Source organism: Pelodiscus sinensis, chromosome 9 (genome assembly GCF_049634645.1).
Source record: "Pelodiscus sinensis isolate JC-2024 chromosome 9, ASM4963464v1, whole genome shotgun sequence".
In the NCBI taxonomy this organism is placed as follows: domain Eukaryota; kingdom Metazoa; phylum Chordata; order Testudines; family Trionychidae; genus Pelodiscus; species Pelodiscus sinensis.
This window is the reverse complement of record NC_134719.1, coordinates 8,870,163-8,894,416: the sequence shown is the minus strand read 5'-3', so window position 1 is coordinate 8,894,416 and position 24,254 is coordinate 8,870,163. Positions and strand designations below refer to the sequence as shown.

General features: G+C 43.3%; 1 protein-coding gene across 5 annotated transcripts in view; it reads right to left on the bottom strand.

Moving 5' to 3' along the window:
* OSBPL9 (oxysterol binding protein like 9) overlaps window positions 1-24,254 on the bottom strand; it is a 133,295-nt gene that overhangs the window by 26,827 nt on the left and 82,214 nt on the right. For 2 of the 5 annotated variants that reach the window (XM_075935962.1, XM_075935965.1), the window contains 4 exons: window positions 17,273-17,320; window positions 10,254-10,283; window positions 7,924-7,974; window positions 3,383-3,421 (listed from right to left, as the gene is read on the bottom strand). In XM_075935962.1, the coding sequence (XP_075792077.1) occupies window positions 3,383-3,421; window positions 7,924-7,974; window positions 10,254-10,283; window positions 17,273-17,320 (168 nt within the window). Of the gene's footprint in view, window positions 1-3,382; window positions 3,422-7,923; window positions 7,975-8,289; window positions 8,378-10,253; window positions 10,284-17,272; window positions 17,321-24,254 lie in introns of those variants that run through there. The other 3 variants (XM_025186305.2, XM_025186306.2, XM_075935964.1) reach the window with 3 other exon arrangements.

The window sequence follows — 24,254 nt, the reverse complement described above, 5'->3', positions numbered from 1 at the left end:
ACATTTCCCCTTCCCCACCTCTAATATCATTAACTCACTGGCATTCACCTTCCTTTCCCCCCCCCCATCCCCCTTCTGTTCTGTAATGTGATTTGTCCTTTTCATGTGTGTTCATTTTTTTTAAATTGTATCCTTTGGTATATATGGTTGTGACTATTTTCTTCCATTATTTGATCTGAGGAAGTGGGTCTGGCCCACGAAAGCTCATCATCTAATAAACCATCTTGTTAGTCTTTAAAGTGCTACATTGTCCTGTATTTTGTTTCAGCTACACCAGACTAACACGGCTACATCTCTATCACTATTCTTTTAGTTGACTATTCTACAGTTCCCAGGGGCGGGACCGGCAGTCAGTGCACTCAGGTCTCACTCCTGAGGAGCCCCCTACCACTCTACGCTGTATCAGAGGCAGCAGCGCAGGGTGCCAGGCAGAGCTTGTCCACGAGGGGAGCCAGTTTAAATACTAGCTCCCCTCGCGGACTGGCTGCCTGTTGCCCTGTGTTGCTGCCTCTGATAAAGGGGCAGCAGCATGGGGTGACAGCAGCCCTGTTCGAGGGGGGAAGGGGTGTCTGAGCTCCCAGACCTGGCACGAGCTGGAACTGAGTCAGGCTGCCTACCCACACAGCTCCTAACACACTTTAAATGAAGAGCCGCAGCAGGAGTAGGTCCCGGACCTGTGGCAAGCCAGCACTGAGCTGGGCTGCTGGCCAGCCTGCTAAAAAATTTACTGGGGAGGGGAGGGGGGGAATGTGTGTAGTCTACAGCATTAACCTAGAAACTTTTGCTTATTGCTTCATCGGCTACACTATTACATTCCTACTCTACATGCCACTGTAAGTGTAGACCTTGCCTTAGGGTGAAAGCCTGCTCTCATTAAAGTTAATTGAAGTCAATGGCAAAACTTCCATTATGTCAAAATTTCACCCTTGGTATTCAATACAATGTTTGTTAACATGTGTTCTAATGAACCAATTTTCTAATGTAAACAAGCCCAAGGACGACTGGCATAGCTGTTACTACAAGCTCAAGGCTCGGACTACAAATAAGTTGCCAATATCCCTACCCACTATATCCATGTTGGGGATTTTTGCCAGGGGATATGCATAGCTGCAAATCCACTGTCCACAGCTCCAAACCCTCTCAAGGACCACAGAGTGCTGCTATACAATACTGCTGCACGACTCCTCTCTCTCCTCCATTCCATGTTCCAAAACTGTTCTGCTACATGTACAACAATATCCCCTCCATGAATATAGGAAAGGTAATTTACACTCTCACTCCAAAGTTTAAACAGACACTTATCCACGTACAAAAAACATTATATAACTGGCATTCTTTTAGCGCCCTTGATCACATACAAAAAAAACCAAGTAGACATAAAATTGGTCTACCCTTCCACCTCCAGAAAGAGTCCTTCCACACTGGAGGGGAAATCAGAAGAAACTATTAGACCTGATCTATAGAGGAGAACCTCAAGGTCCTGTCCCATCAATTTGGCAGTGTTTCCTAGCACTAAATTTTGAACTTTTCCTTTAAAACTGTAATTTCACCTTCAAATCTAGATGTACATGATTACCAGATGATAAACATTTCCTTTCACAATTAGAATAACTATTGTGTTGGACCACATCTGCTCTTTATTGTCATGAGATTAAGTTCCCCAAAACAATTCAAAGTTCTGATGAGCTTACATGTAAATACATTTCCAGATCTCAAGCATGTTGACAAGGGTTGGTCTCTACAGTTTTTGTAAATGCTACATTTAGAAGAACTGTAGAAATTCTACAGCTAATATTGATGTCTACTTGAGATACTGCCTCTCCCCATGCCATGACAGATGGGGTGTTCTTTGTGAGGGTTCTTTGGCTCTGGAATTCACATTCCACATTGGTTTGAGATAGCCTGAATGTTTAGATCTTCAGGACATACTACAAAAGACATTAATCTGATATGGCTTTTGGGGATGGCTAAAGGGAGGGGTCTAGGTGGTATACTTTGCACCTGCATAATGACTTCTATGTTGTATTTTTTTCTGTTGAGTTATGCTGTTGTCATGATGCCTCAAGCTTATGCATGCACTTTTTATATGTTGAACAGAAATGTACATTATATCAAGAGTAGAATCCATGGAAGGAACAGATTAAGGGATCAGAAATAACAGTCAATAGTCATGAAAATAAACAATAAAAACTCCAAGTTTTTAAGGAAATCAAGTTTGAGAGCCATAGTGTCAAACCAAGTCAGAAGCAGTTGTCACTACAGTGGCTTCTGCTATAGCAAGCTAGCCACACTCAATCAGCCAAATAGCTACATTGTTCAAGCCAACTAGCCACACTAAATGGCTAGTGGCTAGCTTGTTGGACACCACAATTCAAGAGGAACCAGTCCCTTATCAACAGGGATGTGATTCATACTCAAACAATGACAAAAAAGAAATAAAGGACTGAAAACAAAGATAAACAGGAAAAGTTATATTAAAAATGAAATATGGTTGAAGCAAACTTGATAGAATCTTTTTTCATTTCTGTAACTCAAATGCAAAATACCATACAGAAAATATCACCCCACTTACAGCATATGTAGGGATTTAAGCGACTAGTTGACTAGTCAACTATCCAATAAGCATGAGCTTATCGGATAGTCTAATAATGACTCAACTAGTCGCGCCCCCCCCCCCTCCCCCCACACACACACCTTGCTGTCTCTATCAATAAGGGGAGCTCGAATACATTTAAAAAGCAGAAGTGCAGAAGGGGGACCAAGCACGAGCCGGGAATTAGCTGTCCTGGCTTGTGCCTGATCTCCCCATGCTGCACTTCAGCCTTTTAAATGTATTAAGAGCCTGGTGGTTCTTAATACATTTAAAAGGCAGAGCTGCAGCGAGGTTAGCTACCGGGGCCGGGAGCTAACCCCGCTGCAGCTCTGCAGTTACCCCCCTTATCGACTAATCAATGGAAATTCCATTGACTAATTGATTAAATGCAATTTACCATCCCTAATAGCATGTGGACAATAAAACATATTCTATTTATAAAGTATGTCAGCCTTAACATAATAAGCTTATTTCTGTCCCAACCATTTCCCCTTATATTTGGTTCACATGCAGATTTTCAATTTGTTTAATAAAGTTTAAATAAACAAGGATACATTCACAATACAGCTCTTTAAAAGGATAAGTAGAAAACCTGGAAAATATTATTGTTCCTAATGGAAATGATGGATGGCCAACTGCAGAAGTAAAGTTTCAACAGATAAAAAGCAAGACATTTGAAGCAATGAATAAGAGAAAGAAGGAAGCTTGCTGTAAATGAGTGGAAATTCAGGTCTCTGTTCACATGTTCTGCAGAAATAAAGGGAGATGAAAGATTAGATTTAAACTTACTATAAGTCCATCTGCGTGCTTCTCCTCATTACTTTGATCCTTAAGGAAAAATGTTAAAAATATTAACATATCAATCTTTTATAATTAATTCAGTTATGTACTGTGACAAATATACATATTGTGTGTTTCTCTTAAGGATGGCTCAACCTGTGATTAAAAACATGAAATGACTTTTGAAATTAACATTTAGATGAGATTTTTCAAACACTTTTATCACAATTATAATAGATCATAGTTGTTACCAGGAGGTAAAGATTTAGCATGACTTACATTACTTGTGCAGGTGAAACTTTTTACCTAAGAGTCTGTAATATAAGCATAAGCCTTAGGGAAAAAATATCCTATACACACAACCATGGGAATAACACTAGCCACGCTGCTACCAAAAAAAAATCTGCAATGAAAGGCACAGGGGCATATGCACACCTGAAGTGAAGTACCCATAAGGACACTACTCAAAGAAAAAGTCTAAATTTTTGAATACTGTGAAATGCTATGCTTAGTTTAATATAACCATAGTACCATGGTCTCCTCATATTAGAGTAGTTGTATATCTTTGCTAGGAACACAAGTTATATAGATTTATTACACATGTGAAAGACCAAAGCTGGGCAATTTGAGTTGTCATGTATACGGAGGACTCTTCAATCTATCAGAGAAAGGTATAACAATCCAGTGGCTGGAAGTTGAAGCTAGACAAATTTCATATTAGAAATAAGATCTAATTTCTTGAGGGCACAAGTAATTAACCATTGGAACAATTTATCATGGGTCATGGTGGCTTCTCCATCTCTAGAAACTTCTAAATCAAGACTGGATGTTTTTCTAAAAGATGTGCTCTTGCAATTATTATGGGGAAATTATATGGCCTGTGCTATCTAGGAAGTCAGAAAAGATAATTTCTGGTTTTGGCCTATGAATCTACAAAAAGAAATTAGCCAGCTTTTGCCTTTGTGGCTTTGGAAAAAGAATAATGCTGGAATCTCAAATTTTTATAGAACAGACCTCTAAACAGAAAGCCTAACAGTGCAATCAATAAGCAGTTTCAGGGCAACCAGTTCATAAAGTGGCTTTAAGTAAATGATAAGAATATAAGAATGACCATACTTGGTCAAACCAGTGCTCCATCTAGCTCAGTAACCTGTCTCTTGAAAGCAGCCAATGCCAGATGCTTCAGAGGGAATGAAAAAAAAGGGCAATTATTGAGTGTTGCCCAGTCCCAGCTTCTGGCAGGAAGAGGTTTGGACCAAATCAGAAGATAGGATTATGTCCCTGACCATCTTGGTTAATAGCAATTAATGGACCTCAATATATAATGTAACTGACAGAACTACACAAAAATTCCATTGCTATGAACAGGACCCATTGCTAATATTCAGAAATTCATTCAAGAGAAGATTTATGTAGCTTTACAAAGATTCAGAAATACTGGGCAGCCACAAATTATAATTACATGTGAATGATCTTTAAGATGGTAGAGACAGAACTAAAATGTCTTGTAGTCAATAGTATATTTTCTCTGTGTTCAGTTAACTTTTCCCAGTTTGTGTATAAACTGAACATTTAAACATTTAAAACATTATCTCTTAATTATTTACAAAAGCCACAAATGAATGTAAATGTACATGCTGGCAAAACTAAAATATAGAGTAATTTTTTTTTTTTTCCTTTTTGTTAAGCGAACACCAGGTACCAAAGGAAGGACTTGAGGGAACATTGGTCCAATTCAGTAAAGGCAAACAACTACATTTGTAAGCTCACAGGAGCACAAATTGTGTCTACCACTATATCTGTACAGCACTCAGAACAACAGAGCCCTAATCCTTATGAAGGCTGTGCAGCTACTACTACTTCAGGCTTTTCAAGGGCCAAGAAACCATTTACTAAAACTTAAAATGTTTATATTGGTATCAATTGACGATTATAGGCCATATTAGTCCTTCCTATAAACCTACCTTGGACATGAGAGAGATCTGGAAATTTTATATTTAAATGAGGACAAAAAGCCAACACAGTCACTGTGACAGACTTTGAAGATTATGTTTCAATATCTCCTAGGGAGAATCTGCATTAGGAAATGTTGCCCATTTTTGCAGCTATAGTGCAGTTACACTTGTGCTATTTACAGTGAAAAATGTAACATAAGCCAGGCATAGATGGTTCATCACCATGTCAGCTAACTCAGAACAGGATTAGATGACATTGTGCTAAATAAACCTGTGCATGGAGACTTTACATGACTGATAGCAATTGTAAAGCTACACTGGGATGAAAACCAGGTACAAAATTTTGTATATACTGAACCTACCTACATGACAATAGCAAGCTACCTTAAATTATGCTTAAACCATTTTAGCACACCATATTTAGTTTTGAAATGAAAGATCAGAAGGCCACATGGAACAATGTTTCTTCAAGAGATATCTGGACGTTAAAAGCTTACATTTCTTCACAAGGCAATAGGAAAGTCTAGATTTGTACTAAATTTAATCTATAAATAAACCCCCTCAAGAAATAGGTTGTTCTAGCTCCAGGTTTACATGGAACGAATTGTATGTGCCCTTTGAAGCAATTACAGTACTACAAATCCAACATGAACTATAACAATGTTTTTAAATACACAAAATGATATTAAACACATTTAATATATTTTGTAACTTTTAAAATATTATTATTCCATATAAACATGTCAGCTAACACAATTCTCCCCCAACTGAACAGTTTTCCGAAAACAAGTTTGACTGTATTTTGTTAGGTTAGTAATTAAGGACATTCTCACTTTATCCCCTCTAGGACAAAAAATAAAGATGTTCTTCTATTATTCTTCAAAAAAAATTTCCCCCCAAAAATTTAACTGAAACAACAGTTAAGCATACCGAATCTCACATAAATACTGGTCTGGCCCTAAATATACAGAGATCTGCTCCCAATTCCCAATGGCATCAACCCATCACAGGATGTACTCAGCACTACAAGATAAATCCCAAAAAGGAACACTATCTTTAAAAACTTTTTAAAAATAAGTTAAGTCTAGAATACAACTGCTTCCTTTAAACTATTCAAGAACCACATTACAAGTTGGTGTGCTTTGGTTGCCAAGATCTCAGTCCTACAAATACTTCTGTAAATGCTCAACAATTTGCAGAACAGGGGCCTGCATATTATATCCCAGCAAGCAGTAACACAGTAAATTGGACAATGTTATAATTAACATATTTTAAATAGAACAAGTCCCAAAAAAGTAAAACTTTTGAATATATTTTAAAACACTTCTTAAAGTGATATGGAAAAGCCTGAGAGCATTCCCTGTATCTTAATATGATATAATATATTTTCTACTTCAAAAAGGCCCAATGTCAACCTGGAAATCATTTTTTTAAAATTTGTTATCTGTGTTAAGGGCTTGAAAGAACCTTGTTGAATCTAAATTTGGATATTAAAAGGGATTTTAAAATATAATTTATTTTTTCTTTCATCATAGATCCTGTTTTCATTATTGTCCAACCTGAGTGAAATGCAAAGTGCAGTTGTCAGTTTCACTTACTTTTCTTGTTTGTTTAACTTTCTGGGTATCCCTGCATGTTGCATTAGCCAAACTGCAAGCCCTCTTCACTGAAATACTTTTAATATAAAAGCTGAGTGGCAATTTAAAAGGTTGGGTTTTGTAAAACCTACATTTTGGGCCTAAACTACCTGAAAATACCCTCTCAAAAATTAATAGGTTGGGAGAAGGTGTTTTGTTCACGTGTACCCCAAGGCAAGTATAGAGGACAAAGAAAGAGTATTCCAGGTTACCTGCAACTCAGAAACAAGTTCAAAGCACCATCAGTGACAGTGACTTGGGGCTGCAGCAGGTTACCACTCTGTTCCTATTTGAGGCAATACTAGTAGTATTACAGTTATTGTGGTATAAAACTCTAACGATTGGTTTTATAATGGGTACTCTGAACGGACAACCCAACAGGTTCTTCACCAGAAACAGAGATTAAGCTCCGACTGGCAGGCAAGTGAAAACTACTGTTGCCCTCCCTGCTGTTTATCAGATAAAAAATCTGCACTCACCAGAAAATAATTTTAGCTGTACTTCCCTGATCTACTGGTTACACTGCCATTATTACTTTTACTAATGCATTCTGAGATTCAGAAACAATAGGAAGCAAACTTTATGACAAAGGAAAAAAAGTCACCCTTGGCTACTATCTTCTCAAGGAACCTTCAAATTTAGGAAGTGCTTTCTTCTTACAACATAATAAACGTTACCCACGTAACTAAGAACATTTGCAAGACATTGCAAAATAAAACTGGTTCACATCTAAGAGCTTAAAAACTAATAGTTTATAATTTTATAATTATGATTTACTGGAAAAAAGCAAAAGGACTACAGTAACATCTGGTTTTCAGTATGAACTGCACACACATTTCATATAACCAGAAATATTTCAAAGATATTTATTTTAAACAGATGTAAAAAAGGGAATACAATTTTACACAACTGTGGGAATACCTTACAATATGAAGTTCAGAATAGACAGTATACTTACTTTAGCAATCTGCAGCAACACAATGCAGTGTTTTATTGATTCTACCATAATCTAAGAGAAGGAAATAAAATGTTTAATATCTTTCTGTCACAAATGGTTTAAATATAAGCCATTAAAAACTTCTTGCCTATGATGAATGTTAACGAAAAAAAGATTTTGGCTAAAGAGTTAAGGGCCACTCAAAGTTCGCAGAGCCACGACCTATTGTTCTCCTCTCCCTGTTTACAAAGAGTGTGCAAAAACGTGTCAATCTGGAATGTTAAAGAATCTGTACTAGCAACATGTACACAACACTGGAGCAAGGGGGAAGGAAAATCAATTTCAAGCAAAACATTTAAAGACATATTCATAATGTAAATGTCATACCAATGCTCCCCACATCTCCTTTGTGATCATGTCAGATTCTCCTCACACCACTGCCCCACAGGTCTATTCACCGGCTCCTGTCACTTTCCTAATAAAGATGAAGTTTGAACGTTGATCCTGCTTGATCTCTCCCATCACTCTCCACTGCCAACCTGTAGTGTCCCCACCTCCTTGCTTCCTTCATCATCTTTTCCCTCTCACCTTCCTGTCATTTTGACATGCTGCTCCCCACAATAGACAACACATCCCTGTTTTCTTTGATAAGTTTCTTCACACTTCTTCAAACCCACTCCTTTCAATTTGTTTTCCATGTCAAAGACTCTTAACTTTAACTGCTGAATCTTGGAATACCGAAAACAGGGGGACTGGGAAAGAAGTGAATCAACGATTTAACAGCAGGGAAAAGAACAGATTTTAGAAAGGTTAATAGAAACATCAACAAGATTTGGTGAAATCCTGGTTAGGATATGAGAAGTAGCAAGGAAGAAAGTCAAAGGTAACCTCACAGCTTGACAATTAGAGAGCATAAGAATATTTGTTTGTCAACAGTCACTGAAGAAAGGAGAGCACAGAGAAAGGGAGTTGGGTAAGAAAGATGACGTGATCAGTTTTTGTCATACAATAAAACTCCAGTGGTCCGGCATCCAATGGTCCGGCACTCCTGATGGTCTGGCACCATCTGGAACCCGGAAGTGCTCCGGGCAGCCGGACAATTGGAGCTGCTCTGCCCCGGATTCCCGGAGTCAGCCACTGGTCAGTTTCAGCAGCAGCTGACTTGGGGACTCCTGGGGCAGAGCAGCTGGGGTGCTGCCGGGTTCTTCCCCTAGCGCCGCCCATGGGCGCTGCGGGACCAACCCGGCAGCGCCCCAGCTGCTCTGCCCCAGACTTCCCTAAGTCAGTCGCTGGTCAGTTTCAGCAGTGGCTGACTTGGGGAAGTCTGGGGCAAAGCAGCTGGGGTGCTGCCGCGTTAGTCCCGCAGCGCCGAGGGGCACACCCCCCCCCACTCCACCCCAGACCCCTCATAGCCTCCTCTTCCGATAGCCCGGCATATTTGATAATCCGGCACCCTCTGGGTCCTAAAGATGCCAGATTATCAGAAGTTTACTGTATTACTTGTAAAGCAGAACATGCATAAGGAGACAAGTAGAAGAGATGCCCAGAAAGAGCAAGCAGAAGTTAAACACACAGATACATCTGAGTGTCTGAAGAGTCACAATGACAGATCACTATAAATAGTTGAAGTTACCCAGGGTAAGTACAAGAGGAAAACTGGAGAGGGAATAAGGATGGATCCATGAAGAAAGACAACAGAATAGGAAGAAGGGAGACAACCTAACAAATAGCAACTATTAATTAAGTGTCAGCAAGACTGGAAGAAAGCCAGAAAAAGGACCACATGAAAAAGCCCAAGGAAGATCTAGAAAAATGGGTTCTTTATTTGTCATCAAAGTTTTACAGAGTCATCCTTATTGACTCTTTAAAAAGGGGTAGCGGGAGGCAGGCAGAAATGCTTGCTAAGGAAAGAGTAGCACACTGGTCAGAAGTTTTCTGATGGAACATTCTTTTATTAGAGAACACTGATCTTTCTATTCAAACTCTTTGGAATAGACTGCTTCAATTTTCTGTTCATGATATTTTGTTTCAAGTTTTTGGTTTCATTATAAACTATAAAGTAAAAATCCCAATGAAACTTTTTAAACGTCTAGAAACAAAAATGTTCAAAATTAGTGTTTTCGGGAAATGTTTAAATTTTTTTCTTCCCTCCTGAATTGGAATGCAAGGTTTCAAAATTGTGAAAATCCCCATAAAACCAAAAAGCTGATTCCTACACAGCTTTAAAAGAAACAAATACCTTTTCTGCCATCATATTTTTTAGAACTTTAAATGTTTAAAGGATTAAAAACAAGATCTTTCTCTGTACAGTCTACAGAAAAATAAATGGAAAAGTTATTTTTAAAACTTACATTGGTTGTTTCTTTGAGATCTTCGATTTTCTGTGAAAACAAATTAAATAGTTTTAATAATTTAGCTAAAACAAGAATTCTAGCCTCTGGTTACTCCCTTTATTAGCTACTGGTATAAAATACTATGCATGTTAAATACCTGAATGAGAAAACAAAACATTTTAACTTCTGTATGTGTAGACATTTATGAAAAATGCATATTATCTGTAATGAACAAGAGAAAATCAAATTAACAATTAAACCAACAACATGATCAGGTGAGAAAGCTATCCACGTACTATATATCCACCATCTACAGTAATTCCTCGGGGTCTTAACTCTCTCCTGACAAGACTTACACTTGTTCATTGCAATATAGACCACTGAAAATTTTAACCTGGTATAAAAGAACCCAGTTTTATACCTGGAGCTAGTTCCTATTGGCTAAAGCACAGATATAAAGTAAGTTATAGGAATAAGTTAAAATTGTAATGCAAAAAGCCTATAAGCCAAAGCCTGTCTAAGACAATAACTTCACACAGTGACATTCAGACTTCAGGACTCTAATTAGTGACCTATATTTCTCAAAACAATCACAGTAGTGTGAATTCACTGTTTCATTTATTATGGTGCTATATTATTCATTAGGGTTGTCAACTGATAGCAGTTAACTCAAGTTAATAATTAAAAAACAAATTAATTATATTAAAAATAGCCACAATAGTAATTTTAATCAGTTAAATATTTTATTTTCAAATAGTGATTTCAATTACAAAACAGAATAAAGTGTACAGAGCTCACTTTATATTATTTTTCATTACAAATAGTGCACTGTAAAAAGAAAAAAAATGTCTTTCATTTCACCTCACACAAGTACAGTACTGCAATCTTTATCATGAAAGGGAGACTCACAAATGGAGAATTTTCAAATTTTATTTTTACATAACTACATTAAAAAATAAAACAATGTAGAACTTTAGAGCCTACAAGTCCACTTTTTCCTACTTCTTGTTCTGCCAATCGTTAATACTAGGGACGTTAGCATGTTCACACCATTAACTGATACACCTGGACTCATCAGTTAATCCTAACAACTGCATGCATCTCCCCCTTCCTGCCTCTGTATCAGATGCAGCAAGTGGTAGGAGGCAAGAGCGGGTGCCTGTGGGGAGCCAGATCCTGCAGAGCCGTCTGCCCCTGGCACTACTGCTTCTGATAGGGTATGTTTATACTTCAAAGTTAATTCGGAATAACAGACGTTATTCCAAATTAACTTCCATAGCGTCTACACAAGCAAACTGCTTTTTCGAATTTAATTCGAAATAGCAGGGCGCTTAATTCGAAATAAGCGCTGTGTAGACGCTTATTCCGAATTAGCTGACCTCCAGACCTTCCCAGTTGTCCCTGGTGGCCACTCTGGGCCAAACCAGGACAACTCTACTGCTCCCTGCCCCTCCCCCCCTAAGCCCCGGAGCCCTTAAAGGGGTAGAGTCTGTTTGGCCACTGGGCCCGTGCCAGATGCAGCCCTGCCAGCCCAGAGCCTGCAGGCGCTGTCCCTGACGCAAGTGCCAGCATGAGCCAGCAACTCAGTGCCAGCCAGCCTTCCACAGCTCCCCAGGACCAGTCTGGCAGTTCCTAGGAGCCTGCCAGGGGACGGAAAAGGTGGGCGCCATCCGGGTCCAGTGCGGAGATCATGGACCTAATTGAGGTTCGTGGGGAGGCCTCCAATGCCCATGATCTCCACACTAGACACAGGAACCCAGCCGTCTACCGACGGATGGCTGACAGCCTGGCCACCAAAGGCCACGTGCACATTCAGGAGCAGGTGCGCACCAAAATTAAAGAGCTGCAGCAGACCTATGCCAGGGCCACAGCGGGCAGCTCCCAACCAGGGGCAGACTCAGACTCCTTCCCATATTTTGATGCCCTGGACCGCATCCTGGGGGATCAGATGGTCTGTGCCCCCCAGGTGGTCATTGACGCAGGGCACGGAGGAAGAGGAGGACGATGGCCAGGAGTCCCAGGAGCCTGGAGGGAGCGTGCCGGGCACCCCGGAACCCAGAGCCATGCCAGCAAGCCTATTGCCTGTGTCGTCCAATGCTGGGGAGGCCTTGACATGTGAGTGCCATCACTGTCACCTTATGTGCGGGGGGATGGGGAGCGGGAGCCCAGGGACTGCGCATGTGGTTCTTGCTGACCACGGATCATGCAAGAACATGTGCATGTGCCGCGCCAGCCAGGGTATGTGGCCCCAGCTGGCTGCCACACAGGAGCACTGGCCTGTTACCCACACGCATGTATGTATGAAGGCACATGACATGCTCCTGACCCCGGGGAGAGAGACTGCATAATGCCCTCCCTCCAGAAGCACCCTCTACGCAAAGGCAGGGCACATCTCCCCTCCCACACCTACACTAGATACAGCACAGAGGCATGGGTGCAGTCCCGGGCCAGCTCACACTCCCGGGGACAGCAGGACATAATGGTGCAGAGACCTGCTGTCCTTGTCTTGCAGAGCGGGGCTGGGTTTCCCCCACTGTGTCCCCAGGGATAACAGAGCACATCTCTGGTTTCTCCACAGGTCCACCAGCTGAGTGCGCAGAGCGCACCACCCTGGCCAGGACAGCCTACCGCACCCAGGCCAGCAGGATGACCCGCCACCTGGAGGAGTACCACCAGCAGCACCTGGCACTGTATGCTAGGCAGGTCCGCTGCCAGGAGCGCTGGGTGGAGAAAGACCTGCAGCTGCGGCGGGAGGGCTTGCGGGAGCTGCTTGCTCAGGGCCGTGCCATACGGGATCACCTGCAGACCCTGGTGCATAGATTGGTGCCTGCTGCTGCTCCAGCCCCTGTGGCCACCCCAACTATCGCTTCTCCTCCCACTCCTGCTTCCCCTCCCGCTTCTTCCCCCTCCTCCCGCCTGCCATACCCGCTCCCCACCAGGAACACCAACGCCTCCACACGTGCAGTGCTGCGAGACAGGAGGGCCAGCAAGACCCCCAACCCTGAGCTTCTCCTCCCCCTTCCTCCCCTTGCCTCCCCCTTCCAGCTCCCTCCTCCCAGATGTCCCCCTCCCCTCTCCCACTCTCTCTCTTTGCCTCTCCCACCTCCTTTCCCGAGTCTCACCGGGGTGGTGGTGATACATGGAAGCGGGGGAGAGAAGGGCAGGATCCGGACTTTGGGGACGAGGAGCAGCTGAATTTCCTAAAGGAGAGTCACATGCGCTTCTTCCAGCGCTGCCTGCAGATCCTGCCTGAGAGATACTCGTTCCTGGAGACCAGCAGATACCAGCCAAGCTGCTCCTGCCCCCTGGTCAGATACCCACCAGTGCCCTGCTCCTGCTGCCGCTCCCCATGGCTATACACCTATCCCCAGCTTGCTCCTGCATCCTACCTCCCATCCAGATTCTGCACCCCCATTCCTATCCCATTCTCTGGCAATTATGTCCCGCACATTGGACCCCTCATTTTTGTGCCCACCCCAGAGCTTCAGGGGGGCCCACAATCCACTAACCCTGGAACCCCAGAAGAGTTTATCAGTCCCAAGGTCCTGAGAACCTCAGTCCTCCCTGCTTTTCTCCCCATGGGGCTGGAATACAGGGGAGTGAGGTGTCTCATTTGGGGGCCACATCAGTGAGGGTTGGAAGTTTTTGGAGGGATTGTTTTTTGCTTCTCACTTGTGTGGTCCCCGACTGAGCTTTCTGTGGGACAGTGGCCCGACCCAAAAAGGTTCCCCAACCCTGCCATAAATAAAGACAATGCTGAAACCTTGTGTGCTGGATATAATATTTTACTTTATTTTAAAATGAAGCCAGGCCAACAAGCCCCCAATTGGGGACCAGCCCGACATGTGGCCACAGTATCATAACACTCCTGCATCCCCCACATTTCCCAACCATGAGTCCATCATTCACCTGAACCCCCTGCCCTGAGCCTCTCCTACCCCCACATCCACAAACTGCTGCACCTCCACATCCCCAGTCTCCTGCCATAACATTTCTGCACTATCCTCACACCCCAAACCTGTGCCCTGAGCATCATCATATACCCAAACCCCTGCACCCTCACATCCCCAGCCCCTGCCATAAGACTGACAGAAGACAGACTGAATGCATGCATGAAGTTGGATTTGATCAATTATGTAAGCTTCCAAGAAATGTGCAAAAAGATGCTGCAGCAGAAGTCCCATTAAATAAAGTCTGTGAGTACAAATGTTTCATTTATGTTATTTTTAATAATGTCAATTATCAATAATATTATCTGTATATTTTCAGTCAGCTGCTGGTCAGTTTCAGCAGCGGCTGAATCAGGGAAGCCACGCACAGAGCAGCTCCAATTGTCCGGCTGCCCTGAGAACATCCGGGTTCCTGATGGTGCCGGACTGTCAGTAGTGCCAGAGCATTGGATGCCAGACTAATGGAGTTTTACTGGAATTTATTCAGAACATTCCTATTTGCCATAAATCCACAGCAAAAACTCAAGTAAAAATTTAAATCTATTGCTTAAAAAAAATTCACAATTCCCTAACACAAGAAAAGGCTTTGGGGACAGAACCTATAATACCTGAAACTAAAATGAAGAAGCAACTGTCATTTTAGGGTTCAGTTACAGTAGCTAATTGTAAGAACTGGTACATTACTTGAAGAAACAGACAAAATCAGTTAAAGATACCTTCCAGAATAATTAATTTTTAGACTTGCCACTAAACTAACAATTAGGACAATATATTTAAATTGTTACTTTGCATCTAGTCTTCAATAGGTGAAGAATTCAAGAGTTGCTTGATATTGTTTTTAAAAGCGGATTACTGAAAAACTGAAGTATAATTTTGCCTTAGGGTGAAATCCTAACCACTGTGCAATCAGGATTAGGGATGTGCAATCAGGATTAGGGATGTGAGTAGTCAACTTCTCTCATTTCCCCCCCCCCCCCGCCCACACACACACCTTGCTGCCTCTGTGTCAGAGGAGGGGGGGGGGGGAAGAGGAGCTGAAGGGGGGAAGGGGAGAAGCAGGAGCTGGTGCTGGGGGGAGCCAGCTTAAAAGCCAGTTCCCCCCAGCACCATCTCCACAGAGCTGTCTGCCCTCCCCCCCCATGCTGCCACCTCTATCAGAGATAGCAGCACAGGAGGAGGGGCAGGGGAGGCTGCTGCAAAGCAGCCTCTGTCCACAGCGGCCTGGGCTGGCTGCAGACAGAGGCTGCTCCGGCCGGGCAGGCAGCCCAGCTCAGTCCCATCTCGTGGGACCTAACCCTGTTGCAGCTCTACAGTTTAAATGTACTAAGAGCTGAGCAGGCAGGCAGCCCAGCTCACACCAGGTCTGGGACCTACCCTCACTGCAGCTCTGTAGTTTAAATGTACCAAGAGCTGGGCGGGAGTAGGTCCCAGACCCAGCACAAGCCAGAACTGAGCCAGGCTGCCTGCCCACCTGGCTCGTAGGAGATTTAAACTGCAGAGATGCAGCGGGGGTAGGTCCCAGACCTGGCACAAGCTGGGACTGAACCAGGTTGCCTTTCCTTAACTAAAGCCAGAGCAAAGCCTCAGAGGCGCGGGGAACCGCCGCTGCTGCCGCTTCAATCTGGGTGCCTGTGGTCTGCTGGGGACCGTCCCCAGCAGACCACAGGCTCCCAGATTGAAGCGGCAGCAGCGGAGGTTCCCCGCGCCTCTGAGGCTTTGCTCTGGCAAAGCCTCAGAAGTGCGGGAACCCGCCCGGTGCCCCTGGTCTGCTGGAGACAGTCTCCAGCAGACCGGGGGCACCGGAGCAGCTTTCGCCCCGACTCATTTCCTACCCTAGGCTGCCTTATTTCCTACCCTAGGCTTATACTCGGGTCAATACTTTTTCCCAGTTTTTTGGGGTAAAATTAGGTGCCTCGGCTTATATTCGGGTCGACTTATACTCGAGTATATACGGTATGCTCTTGCTGTTTGTTCAACTACAAAACTGAAAGGAAGAAACTTATCTTTTAAAAGCAGGGTGAGAATGGGTGAAAGACGTACACAAAATTTCCAAAAGCTATAACTTTAATTGTAATTCCCTATTTCCATATATTTAAGTTCATTAGGGTTTTTTGTTGTTTTTGTTTAACATTCCTTCCCTTTCCCCACTCCCAAGGGAAAAATAGTAATTAATAACATATCTGTCTTTCTGAAAGATCACAATTTGAGTTGCTTTGTCCTACTGCCACACTGTCAAAAATGACACTGAATGAGTACAAGAAAATACATCAGTTTTTAAACTGAGCTCTAGCCTGGCTGAAAGTTGCAAGTTGTTTATTCTCTAGATGACACCTTGCATTCTGAAGCATACAGTTCCAAAGCAAGTGAATGTGTTACAGACTGTACATTTACACAACCCTCCCTGACCAAAAAAACCCCCCCAAAAACCAAAAAACCCTTTTGTTGTGGGTTGGGTTAAAAGAGAAGGGGAAAAGAAATAAGTGAAGACAACCAAAATGAATGTATTTCAGCATGATCAAAAATAAGACTAGCTAATCAGATTTTTCAGTAGGTCTCTCTGAACGTATGGAGAGTTCCAAATATTTGGAGCTCAGCACTTCACATATGTGCACTACTTAAAAAACAAAACAAAACAAAGTATCAGTGAGCTATAGTTGCATGCTTTTCCACTATGCTCGTTCAACTTTCAAAAATTGATGAATGAACCAAAATTTTAAACCAAAATTTCTTCAAACACATCAATGACAGTTGTGTTTCAGAAGATTTGGTGGCTTTAAAATTATGCTCTGTTGTCCAAACATCTACAAAAGGTATTGGAACTGTTTCTTACAAAATAAAACTTTAAAGTTTTAAAACAAAGATATCCCTATGTCATAAAACTTAGGCCTCTCATATAAAATTATATTCACCGAGTTATTCAAAATATGCAACTCCTGTAAAAATCCTATGCAAGACAGATCAAGAGTTTATTTTTTAATCAATTGCAGACCCTAAAAACATAATTCATAACTATGAGATCAAATAAAATAAAATAAAAAATGTCAGAAAGGAAAGCCTAAACATGTAAACAAAATAAAGTGTACTTGCTTTTCTCTGTTCTTCATCTATGCAGTGCTGAAGCTTCTCATCCAAGAGCTAAAAGAAAACAGACTTATGAAAATACTGCAAGTTGTTTTCCATAAGTCAACCAGTTTGAAACTACAAACAAAACACTTATTAATCATCCAGAACTTTTCCAGAACTTGTTCTTCAAGAGGTGTTGCTCATGTTCATTCCAATATTGGTGTGTGCATGCTGCATGCACAGTTACCATAAAGTTTCTCTCAGTGGTATCTGCCAGGCAAACTCTGGTGCCCCAGGAGTTGCACCCTCAATGTGCCAGTATATATGGTTCTGCTTTTTCTTGCTGGCTAATTCTAACAGAAGATTAGGAGGGCGAGTTGTGAAATGGACATGAGCAACACATCTAGGAGAACAGCAGTTACAGAAGGTTAGCAACGGTTTCTTTGAGTTCTTGCTCATGTCCATTCCAATGTAGGTGACTTTCAAGGCAGATGTAGGTGACAGGTTCAATAACAAGCAGACAGTAGCCAAATACAGCATTGTTTCTAGCCTAATGAGCGATGCCATTATGAGTTGCAAAAGTGTGGACTGAAGAAATTTTGCTGCTCTACAGATATCCTAAATGGGAAACTGCACCATGAATGTGGCTGAAAATTTGGCTAGGTTGTAGCATGCATGAGTACAAAAAGAGATCCACAGTGAAATTCTCAGGACTGACACAGGGAAACAGGGTGGATAAAAAACAATTATTTAAAAAAAAAACAGATTTTTTAAATTTAAATCGGATGTTTAATGTTTTAAAATCAATACTAAATTTCTCTAATTTAAAAAAGCTACAATTAAATTTAATCATAGAGATGCTAATCTTACACTTGCAGTCTCATAAAAATGAATTAATTGCTGTAGTCTGTCCAGCCTATCAACCCTTGCTTCTTGAAAGTTCTGGGCTTTTGGATTCTGTTTCTCAACGGACTAAAGTCACCTGTGCAAAGAAAGACAAGCTGGATAGGACTATTGTTCTGTGCTTATGTGGTGATGAAGTTGGCCCAAGTAAAGTAGAGGAGTTAGTTAAGACCTTGTCTTAAGACAGACAGAATAATAAGAAATGATAGAGGCAGAAGAGAAAGGAACAGTGGAGTGAACTGCAAAGAAAAAGAGAAGACATTATTCAGTACACACTAAGGATGTTCAGGACTAATCAACCATCTGATAAGCAAATGCTTATTGGGTAGTTGAGTTGACTAGTCACTCCCTCCTCTCCTTGCTGCCTCTATCAAATAGAAGAGGGGTTACTTCAAAGCAGAAGTGCCACATGGAGCCCAGGGCATGGGCTCCATGCAGCGCTACCACTTTGAAACGCCATGGCTAATGAAGCTAATTTTCATTAACATGGGTCCTACAATTGACAGGTATTTCTTTTGCTGTTATATAGGTCTTGAATTCTGTTATTTTCACTCCAACTCGTCTGATGAAATGGGTCTTACCCACAAAAGCTCATGATCCTATATATTTGTTAGTCTCTAAGGCAGGGGTGGGGAACATAAGGTCTGGGGACCAGATGCAGCCCCCAGCTTGTTTGGATCTGGCCCCCAAGCTCAGGGCTCCCCTACCAGCATTGGGGAGCCCACACTGGTGCTGCAGCCCCCCTCGCTATCCCTCCTGCAGGGCTGGCACACACAATCTACTAGCCTGGGTCCCCTTAGGCTCCGATATGTAAGGGGAATGTGGGCAGTGTCCTTCTTCTCAGTTGGGGGCAACATCAGTGAAGATTTTTTTTTTTTTTGTTCCTCACGTGTGTGTGGCCCCCAAGTGATTTTTCTGTGGGTCAGCAGCTCCCAACCCAAAAAAGTTCCCCACCACTGCTCTAAGGTGCCACAGAACTACGAATTGTTTTTAAAGTTACTGCCTAACAAAGCTACCCTTCTGTGATTTAACAATTCCCAAGGTGTTTGCTGTGTTGGATGTTGCTAGTGGAAAAAAGTTAGCTTAGCTAATCCTTATGGTTACTTTCATTAACTAACTAGGTTTAGAATCTATCCAAGCATAGATTTAGAATCCAAGCATACATTACAGAAAGCTACAGTGAGAGAAATCTAGAGTTGCCAGTTGCTGTCATTTTCTTATATTACACTAGCACATTTACCTCATGTTGCTCGAGTCCTTAAGTCACCCCTGAGCTCCCTAGCCACGGTGTAATGCAGCAAACTCTGCACTTTCTCTGAATCTCTGACAGTGATGAAGGAAAACAGTCAGCAATGTCCCTGTAGAAATCTGGGGAAAGGGGAGCTTCAGCTCCTTCCTGCCTAAAGGGCATCTGTGGAGTGAGAAGCTCGGGGTGGGGATAGTCGTGGATGAGGGGTGCCAGCCCCTTTCATCTGCCTAGTGATTCTGTCTCTTTTCTGTATGGTTTTATAAGAAACAATCCCATTCCAGGGACATCCCACTTTCCTGGCACAATCAACCCTAATGTTGCTTTAAGTTATGATAAGAAGCAGCTATATACTGAATTTGGTGGTCCTAGCTCTTACTGTTTAGGAAGAGTTCTTGAACAAACAGGGGATTCTCTCAAATATATAATAGAGAAGATGGTAATACATGCTCCTTATTTTAGGGCATCGTGGCCACAGATTGTAATGATGCCGCCATAAGTCTATTCCCTATTTTACTTCAGCATAACTCAGCTTTGCCATGGGAACCCCATCCTATACTTGTTTTCTCAAAAAACAGAAATGCCAGTGAATTCAAAGGGGCTTACTTCAAAATTTAGTACACTCTAAGTTCAGTCTTAGGTTTTGGGGTAATTTGGAATTGAATCTGATTGCTGAAAAAAATCGAATGATTAACTGAATAGCAGAGTGAGAAGAACTGAAAACTATTCAAAGTCATTTATAAATTCTGTTTCAGAATCCCATTTAAGCCTAAGAGAGTTAGACAGTCCATCTGCAACAACTTCAGAATGATCTATTGGTACTTTTAGCAGCAGTGCTGTGACTAAACATACTGTCAACAACAAAGTATCAATAGCAAGCAAAAGATTTCAATCATCCAGTAAAACCACCACCATGGGATGGTCTGCACTCTGCACTGCTTGACTAAAGCCAAGAAATAGGCTCTAGATTTCTGTAATATTAACTTCTTGAACAGGGCTGTCACTAGGGATTTATGGGGCAACCCCCCTATCTGATCCAGGTGCCATCCCATCTCTTCCTGTCATTGCTCCATCCCCATCTCTGCTCCAGCCCCATTGCACCACTTTCACCAACATACAGCTTGGGTGCAGCAACAGGGTTCCCCACACTCACATTGGGAAGCAGAGCAACCCAGCAGCCTACTCTGCCGCCATCTCGCAATCAGGTTTCTCTACTTGACGGGAAGTTGAGTGACCAGGTCCCAGCCTGTCATGTTCCCCAAACCCCGCATCACTCACGGGACTGGAGTGGGAGGGGGGCCACTCTACTTCCTAATGTCATGGTGAAGTTGAGCAACCCAGCTGGCATATGGCAGCAGAGAGGAGTAGGATGCTGTGCTCCTGCTGCCCTGGTGAATGGGGGTGCTGCACAGCTGAGCTGGGGGTCAGCTGTTCATTGCTGTCCTTTGAACTCCGCCTCGGTGTTTCAAAGGGGCAGCTCTGAGCTTCCCCAGCTGATCCCGGGTTCCGCTGAAATGCAGTGCAGAGCCTGGCATTTCAAATTGGCAGCGCAGCATAGAATCTGGAGCCAGCGTGGGACTCTGAGTCTCCCGCTGACCCCAGGCTCCAGGAAGTTGCTTGCCTTTTAAGTACAATTGATCAAGTTGTTAAATTTAATTAAATAACTGACTAGTTGATGGAAAACCCATCGATTTGTCGATAAGAAGGGGAGCTGCAGCAGACTTAGCTTCCACCCCGGGTGCCAACCCCGCTGTGGCTCTGCCTTTTAAATGTATTAAGAGCTCTTAATAAATTTACAAGGCTGAAGTACAATGGGGGGGACCCAGTGCAAGCTGGGACAATGATTCCCAGTTCATGCCATGTCTCCATCCCACACACCAGCCTTAAAGGTAAAAAGGCTGGAGCGGAGCGGGGGACCTGGCGTGAGCCAGGAATCAGCAGTCCCAGCTCGCGCTGGGTCCCCGCTGCACTTCTGATTTTTAAATGTATAAAGAGCTGGAAGGTTCTTAATACATTGAAAAAGAAAAGGTGCAGTATCTGAGACTGGGAAGCCAGGAACCAGCTGATTCCCGGCTCGTGCCTGGTCCCCGCTACGCCCTGCCTCCCTTGCCCCCGCTGCGGAGCGTAGCCAGACAGCTCCCCCCATCTCAAACAATCTTGCTTGCCCTCTGAGATGTCTGTATACAGGGCAGAGAAGGAACAATAAGAAAATCAGCATAGCCATTAAGCTTTGATCTGCTTTGATGCAAGACCAGGATATGCGAGTTTCTCTGACTCTGAGTAACGATTAAGGAAATAAACTGAGCTCGAGGCTGCAAGAAGTGCCCGGCTGGCACCCATGTTGATTCGAACACACACAGTCCCTGGGAGAGGAATTTCCCACTGAGAAAAAGAATGTCCAGTACTTCCAATTTAATCCTCTCAATTCTCTCTTACAAGTGTAAATTAAGTTCACACCTCCCTTGTAAGAACTGGTCTCACAAAAGACAGACCAGCATCATTTGGCATTACAGATAAGAAAGAGAAAATACGTGACCCAACGGATATATAAGGTGGTACAGCAGCACACTCTCTTTTGAGTGTCAATCTGCCCTCTATCTGCTGGTCGGGTTAGGTGTTTGACCTCCCGAGGTTCCACGGGGACGCCCACCTCGTATTTTCGTCTTTCCGAGGAATTGAGGGACCGATCCTGGCCTGACACGCTGGGATCGAGTGACACAGAAGGGGGTAAAAATTGTACCTGTATGTGTCCTTTTGTTATAGTGCATGCATAGAATAGAGCTCTTTAAAGATTAAGCTGTCATTTGGTACCATTATTTTCTATTTCCTATCTTTATCTTCTTTGTAACCATTTTTTTATATATGTCAGCAGTTAAGAAATAGAACAATAGCCATTGCAACCATATGATTTATAAGCTTCCTCAATAAACCTGTAAATGTTTAAGTTTTAACCTGACTCCTTCAGTTGCTGTAACAGAACCAGGCACAATTTAAAAAGAACTTCAGCCGGTCATTAGGGACAGATACAGGGAGAGCTTGGGCGTTTGGATTTGTGTCACACCCAGGTGGCAAAATCCGTTGGGGCATTTCTCAGCCTCCCCGAGGCTGCCCGCTGCGAAGGAATCACAGCTTCTAGCAGCTAAAATCTGAAGTGTAATAAGCTCTTCCTGTACACTTATTGGGGCGCCCATCAACCTCTTCCAGGTTGCCCACTGCAAGGGACCCCGGTCTCAGCAGCTGAAGTCTTGGGTGTATAGTGTATATATACACACACACACACACACACACACTGCCCTGACCGTCGGCTGACACGGAGACTGTGCTGGGGGAATCGGTTTTTAAGTCAGCTCCCGCCAGCGCTGGCTCCTACTCACCGCCCCCCTTCCTGCCTTTGAGGGGGGAAGCAACTAGTCGAGGGACTAGTCGATTAGTCACTTACATCCCTAGTGAGGATCCTGTTAGGACATGTACAGTTCCTGTCCATCAGGACCTGAAGAATCCCGCAGTATCAGGTTGTGACTTTCAGTGCTGGGCTTGCTACCAGGTCCTGATTCCTGTACTCAGGGAGGTGACAAGGGAGCTCTACCCTCTGACACAATGGCATAAGATCTCCTCAACTGAGACTCTGGATTGGATGGAAGGCTCAGGGATTCCAGAAAGGCCACTGCATTAGCATCTGACACTGTACTGGCCAGCCCATTGGTGGGAACCCTTGGCTGTCAGGTGTCAGAGGTCAGATCTGTTTTACCTCCTATGAGATGTACAAGATTCCACCTCAGAGTCCAATTGCGAGAAATCTCTTCTTAGTGGCCATAGAGTAGTGGCACCAGGAAGGAGGCGACTGGTGCAGTATCATCAACAGCGTCAATTTTCCCTTTATGGCACAGGGGCCTTAGTACCATAGCCATTATCATCTCCCCTGCCCACTCATGCATAGTGCAGGATGGCGATACCAAGAGGGACAGTAAATCCCTTGCTGCCTCAAATGCCTCTGGCATAGATGGAAGCACCAAAGCTGCATTCCAATAGCTCTCCCTTGGAGAGGACTCCAACAGTACCGGACTGGATGGGTCCCTCTCCTGGGCAGGAGTCAACAGTAGTAGATCAGCAACCACAGAGTTCAAATGGCCCAGCACAGGTCTCAGTCTGCCAGCTTCCCTATGACCTGTTATCAGAGCTCAGGGCACCGCTGACCATTTTTCTTTGCTTTTTCCTTGGCTCCAGTGACTGGGATGAATAATGAGTAAGGCATAGATCTCCTCTATTACACAGTGCCCTAACTATGCAAAGACTCTTGGGACATGTACAAGGAGTTCTTCTTGGGTGCTGGAGGGGCCAAACTATACTGCCTGTCCCTCAGAGAAGCCAATGCACTGCTCATCAAAGCAGAGGTACTCTGTGCCAAATCTGCATGACTTGGCTTTGAGCATCTCTATGAATCTCTGGTCCCTGTTCTTTTTGGCATGGGGTTTTAACACCTTTCAAATTCTGTAGTGCTCCCACAGATGAGACTCCCCAAATACTAAAGGTAGCAGAATGGGTGGGTCACTAATTGGCATGAGTTTATGGCAAGCCTCACATGACTAAACCCTGGAGACAGAGACATGCTCTGGTGCTGGGGCAATCCTGGTAAGCATGGACCTAATATAGTTACTGCTACCTAACAATTAATTCTAAGCTCTAACCACTATTATTGAAACTATAGATAGGAAAAGAATCAAAGAACACTGAGGAAAGCACTTTTGTGCCCTGGGACTTCACCTCGCTGATCGACTACTGGCCAGATGAAGGATGGTGACCTTGATTCCATTTCAGAGGCTTCAGGCATGAAGGGGGCCCTTTCTGGGTGATTGTATT